This window comes from Bison bison, unplaced genomic scaffold, assembly GCF_000754665.1.
Source record: "Bison bison bison isolate TAMUID 2011002044 unplaced genomic scaffold, Bison_UMD1.0 scf7180017864172, whole genome shotgun sequence".
In the NCBI taxonomy this organism is placed as follows: domain Eukaryota; kingdom Metazoa; phylum Chordata; class Mammalia; order Artiodactyla; family Bovidae; genus Bison; species Bison bison.
In genome coordinates, this window is record NW_011494744.1 from 2,173,355 (window position 1) to 2,179,354 (window position 6,000).

At 37.4% G+C, this 6,000-nt stretch overlaps 1 protein-coding gene across 1 annotated transcript in view; it reads right to left on the bottom strand.

Moving 5' to 3' along the window:
• The window catches only part of KIF11 (kinesin family member 11), a 46,082-nt gene that overhangs the window by 22,644 nt on the left and 17,438 nt on the right, over nt 1-6,000 (bottom strand). Inside the window, exons 10-13 of the mRNA XM_010842199.1 lie at nt 3,738-3,826; nt 2,190-2,277; nt 1,257-1,445; nt 114-321 (exon numbers count right to left, since the gene is read on the bottom strand). Of these exons, the coding sequence (XP_010840501.1) occupies nt 114-321; nt 1,257-1,445; nt 2,190-2,277; nt 3,738-3,826 (574 nt within the window). The remainder of the gene's footprint in view (nt 1-113; nt 322-1,256; nt 1,446-2,189; nt 2,278-3,737; nt 3,827-6,000) is intronic.

Here is a 6,000-nt window from a genome sequence, read left to right on the forward strand (position 1 = left end):
AGTGACTGAACTGAAATGATGGCTCATTCATGTTGATGTTTGGCAGAAACCAACAAAATTCTTTAAAGCAACTATCCTTCAATTAAAAGAAAAAAAGAAATGTTTGTACTTACCAAACAAGGTCTTATGAACTTCTAGCATGGCCTTTTGTTTCATGCTGCCATCCTTAATTAATTCTTCCATGTTATTAAATAGACTATTCAAGTTTTGGCCAAAAACATCTTGAGCTTCTGCGTTATGCTGATCAACTGCCTTCTTACGATCCAGTTTAGAATGGAGACCAAATACATCTTTTGTAGTTTCTTCAACTGTGTTAAGCAACTATATATGATTTTTAAAAATAAGTGTTGATAAGATGGATATGACAAAAGCAATCTAATGAAAATATCTGTGCTTCATTAAAGACTTCTAAAAAGAACTAGTAAATTTTATATATAGTATCAGAAGAAAATTTTAAATTCATGCCAATGTTTATTTCTCCTCCACTAGCCATCTAGACAAGGACAACTGACTTTGCCAATCAATTTTAATAATTCTGCTCCCTCACAAATGTTTCCCCAATATGTGTTATTAAGGCAGGAGACCCTGGTTCAATTCCTGGGTCAGGAAGATCCGCTGGAGAAGGGATAGGCTACCCACTCCAGTATTATTGGGCTTCCCTTGTGGCTCAGTTGGTAAAGAATCTGCCTGCAATGTGGGAGACCTGGGTTTGATCCTTGTGTTGGAAAGATCCCCTGCAGAAGGAAAAGGCTACCCACTCCAGTATTCTGGCCTGGAGAATTCCATGGACTGTACAGTCCATGGGGTCGCAAAGAGCTGGACATGATTGAGTGACTTTCACTTTCATGTGTTACTAATTTCTGAAGGATACACCTAATAAAAAAGTGAGTATTTTCAACATCGCCCATCATTAGAAGATACTAAATTCTTGATGACTAGTTTCAACCATGACCACAGGTAAAGCAGTACTACATTCTAAACATTCACAAAATATATTAAAGTCAGGTTCTATTTTCAAAACTTAAGGAATAGATTTTTCTTAAATAAGCATCTCCAGTGAAGAAAATCTAGACGAAATAGTAAAATAATGTTTCTTAAATGGACAGAAGTATCATTTGGAGTGAATACACAGAATTTCACAATTTCTTAGCTTATGCTAAGAAAGTTACTTCTATGCTTTCTTATGCTTTCTAACTTTCTTATGCTAAGAAAGTTAACTTCTTTAACTCGACTTCAAATAAAAATAAAAGACAAACCCGGCTGGCAGCATCATGAAGTCTCTCCTCAGTACTTTCCAAAGCCGAGGTGATATATTCTTCTTCAACAAGCTGTAATTTAGTTTCCTGCAAATGTCTTTGAGTGGTTTCAAGTTCCTGTGTCTTACTTTGCAGGTCAGATTTGCACTGGTTAAGTTCATTTTTACTATCCATAAACAATTCTGTAACCTACATATAACACATGAAACATTTTTATTTTAGAATTTAAAAATGCCGAACTGGTCGTTGACACACCGGGCTAGTTTATAATACTAAAAGAACCAAACAAATTATTTCCATATAAAAGTTGTAACAAGTTACCAGGTAGGTTAGAGCACTTCACATAGTAACTGGTTTCTTCCTATAACTACTACTAGTACTGGTGGTCCTGTAGTTAGGACTCTGCGTGTCCAGTGCTATGGGCACAGGTTTGATACCTGGTCAGGGAATTAAGATTCCGCAAGTCGTGGGGCACAGCCAACCAAACAAAAATAAGTAACAGGTCTAATGAAATGGTGTTAATTCTTCAGATTCCTTTCAACACTGCCAGTGTGAGGGTGGCACTGAAGGGTCAGGTCTTTCAACCTTAGTTATTTAACATCTGGCTTCTCCCAACATCTGCCTTTTGTCATCTGATAAACATGTTGATGAAAATGTCTCAGCATTCACTATACAACTTTCATATTAAATTATACAATTCATTTAATTTCTTAAAATGCTGCATTAGTATGTGTCAAATTGAATAACTTCCTCAAAAAAGACTCACTTCTTCATTATCATTAATGATAAAAAAACTGTGATACAACTTAATTTTAGTTTAGAGGTCAGCAAGAAAAAAAATCTTAAAGAAAAAATACCAGGTGCCTCACATTCTGATAGTGCCTTTTAATATTTGCTTTTTACATGACAGTCAATACAGTTTTGAATGCTTACCCTATTTAGCTCTTCCTCAACAGCAGCGATTTTTTCAACCAATTCTACAATTTGTTCTTCTTGAACAGTTAGTTTTCCACTCATAGCTCTAAAATAAAATTTAACAGGATTTTAACAGTGAATATTGTTTCCTAATGCCTATAAAATTTACTCTAACACAACTGAGGCAGTTACATATCATCTCTACTATTTATCACTATCATGATAATGATGCCTAAGTATCAATAAGCAATAGATACAAAGTGCAAAAAACAAATATATTCTTTGTCTTAGGTTTATAAACAGACTGTTTTTCTTGTTTTCTCCATTTTGAAACTGAGAATCCCTACCAGTTACAGGGGAAAAAACCATGTATGGATATAAAATTTGAGAAGCTACAAAGGTGACAGAGGACAATAACCCACATAAAGCAGAGGTAGGGGATACCAGGTGTCTATAATCAGGAATATGAAGAATAATAAGCCAGACAGGCAGAATCCTGAAGAGGCTTGTGGTGTGAAAGCGTCAGGTCTCACAGGAGGAAGGGAAGGGGCTAAAACCTGGAAAACTAAAGCTATGTATACAGAGCAATTAAACCTCCTGCCCCCAGCACACAGACCCCAGTACACACCCCAACACACATACCACTATCACCCCACCACAAAAGTCCTCATGAGATAAATGATTCTTCTCTGCTGCTGCTGCTAAGTCACATCAGTCGTGTCTGACTCTGCAACCCCATAGGCGGCAGCCCACCAGGTTCCTCTGTCCCTGGGATTCTCCAGGCAAGAATATTGGAGTGGGTTGCCAATTCCTTCTCCAGTGTATGAAAGTGAAAAGTGAAAGGGAAGTCGCTCAGTCATGTCCGACTCTTCGCGACCCCATGGACTGTAGTCCCCCAGACTCCTCTGTCCATGGGATTTTCCAGGAAGGAGTACTGGAGTGGGTTGCCACTGCCTTCTCCGGATTCTTCTCTAGAGCACAGCTTCTCAGCTTTAGCACTACTGACATTTTGCACCAGACAATTCTGGTCTGCTTTAATGAGCCTCTGATTTCTTGAGATTAGCAAGTGTCAGAAGCGAGTGCTATCGTTTGCATTCCTCTAGTTCCTTCATAACTACCAACCATTTTCTATTCCACATTGTGCTTAAATGACAAAGAATTTTAAGAATGCAGATTTCCTCAAACTATTTGCTAGAGATATTGATTAAAGGAAAAGATAAAGTTGAGGGGGTACAAGAAGAGAGTTCATTCTAACAGTCTTTTGTTAACTATATCATACATCAGTTCTTTATTGGAAATAGCTCTTCAAAGTAGATGAGCTATTTGAAATACTTTTCTACATTAAATGTACAAGAGGAATGCAACACTGTTATTAAATGAATGATATAGTTTAGATAATTTTTAATTGACGTATAATTGACTTATTACATTATTTTTGGGTGTACAACATAGTGATTTGATACTCATACATTACAAAATGATCACCACAATAATAGTACAATACTACTGACTATACTCCCTATGCTGTACATTCTTAGAAATTAATTTCCATAACCAAGGGCTTACCTAAAATTTTCTTCAGAAATGTACACTCCATTTTTTTCACGAGCTGCAGCAAGATCCCGTTTCAGACGCTCTATCTCTTCTGTATATTCCTATGAAAGAAGAATGTTGTGTCAGTTTAGCACTTCACTTTTTTTTCATTCAGTATGGGGAAGATTTATAATAAATAAAACAAAGTTAGCCCTCTTATCTTTTTTAAAGCATAAAAGTATGTGATTAAAAAGTCACAATCTTACTTTTCATTCAATATTAATATGGTTAGAATAAAGTCAATAGCTTTCATTCATTATAAAAATACAGGCTTCTGAAGAAAAAATAACCCCCAGTAGCCAGGTTGGTCTCCAAATCTCATTTCACACTAAAAGGAACCAGGGTTTCTTAGGGAAGTGTCTGACTCCAGGACTGGGTCAAGAAACATTCAAGATGAACCTGGAACATCTTGTAAAACAAATTAGAAGGAAGCGAAGGAAGCTTAGGCCAACAAAAAAGACTAAAGAACCCACTGAAAGGGTACCCAATGGCCAGAGAAGGAACAATTTGAATGTCAGTGAGGTTGTTAACTACAATTGTTAGCACAAATATTCTAAATCCATGAGTTTATAATGATGTTAAGAAAGTTGGGAAACCAATCCATTATTCTCCAAACTGTCAAAGGAAATGAATCAAGCATTTGTCCTGTCTTTCCTATAAGAAATATAGCCTTGGGGAGCTGAGGGAATATTCCTCTTTACAGAGTTAGTCCAGCAGTCAACTAAGAAATAACAATTCGAAAATTATTATTATTTTGCAACCCTTAAAGAAGAACTAGTGGATCAGGTCATTTCAATATAATCAATCCCTTACCAAAAAAAGGGAAAGACCCAGATATTATGTGCTTCCAAGTGGGAGAATATACCACCACTTATCAAGTATTTTGGCCAAAAATATATAAATACGATAAAACCTGACTCTATCAAGCCTCAAAATCCAACTACTAATTTATGGCAAACCTTATTTGGATCCTAAAACAAAATATTAAAAGTCTACACTGAAACAACGGGAATTTTAAACAATGATTAAATATTTTATCATAATAAATTACTGTTAAATATTTTTAGATTTAATAATAGCAACAGGGTTCAAAAATTAAAGTGTCTAAAATAAAATGAATGCTGATAAAATAGTATGGCCTTTAAAAAATCAGATCAGATCGGATCAGTCGCTCAGTCGTGTCCGACTCTTTGCAACCCCATGAATCGCAGCACGCCAGGCCTCCCTGTCCATCACCAACTCCCGGAGTTCACCAGACTCACGTCCATCGAGTCACTGATGCCATCCAGCCATCTCATCCTCTGTTGTCCCCTTCTCCTCTTGCCCCTAATCCCTCCCAACATCAGAGTCTTTTCCAATGGGTCAACTCTTCACATGAGGTGGCCAAAGTACTGGAGTTTCAGCCTTAGCATCATTCCTTCCAAAGAAATCCCAGGGCTGATCTCCTTTAGAATGGACTGGTTGGATCTCCTTGCAGTCCAAGGGACTCTCGAGAGTATTCTCCAATACCACAGTTCAAAAGCATCAATTCTTCGGCGCTCAGCCTTCTTCACAGTCCAACTCTCACATCCATACACGACCACTGGAAAAACCATAGCCTTGACTAGACGAACCTTTGTTGGCAAAGGTCTTCTTTTTAATATACTACATAGGTTGTTCATAACTTTCCTTCCAAGGAGTAAGCGTCTTTTAATTTCATGGTGCAATCACCATCTGCAGTGATTTTGGAGCCCAGAAAAATAAAGTCTGACACTGTTTCCACTGTTTCCCCATCTATTTCCCATTAAGTGATGGGACTGGATGCCATGATCTTCGTTTTCTGAATGTTGAGCCTTAAGCCAACTTTTTCACTCTCCACTTTCACCTTCATCAAGAGGCTTTTTAGTTCCTCTTCACTTTCTGCCATAAGGGTGGTGTCATCTGCATATCTGAGGTTATTGATATTTCTCCCAGAAATCTTGATTCCAGCTTGTGTTTCTTCCAGTCCAGTGTTTCTCATGATGTACTCTGCATATAGGTTAAATAAACAGGGTGACAAAATACAGCCTTGACGTACTCCTTTTCCTATTTGGAACCAGCCTGTTGTTCCATGTCCAGTTCTAACTGTTGCTTCCTGACCTGCATACAAATTTCTCAAGAGGCAGGTCAGGTGATCTGGTATTCCCATCTCTTGAAGAATTTTCCACAGTTTATTGTGATCCACACAGTCAAAGGCTTTGGCATAGTCAATAAAGCA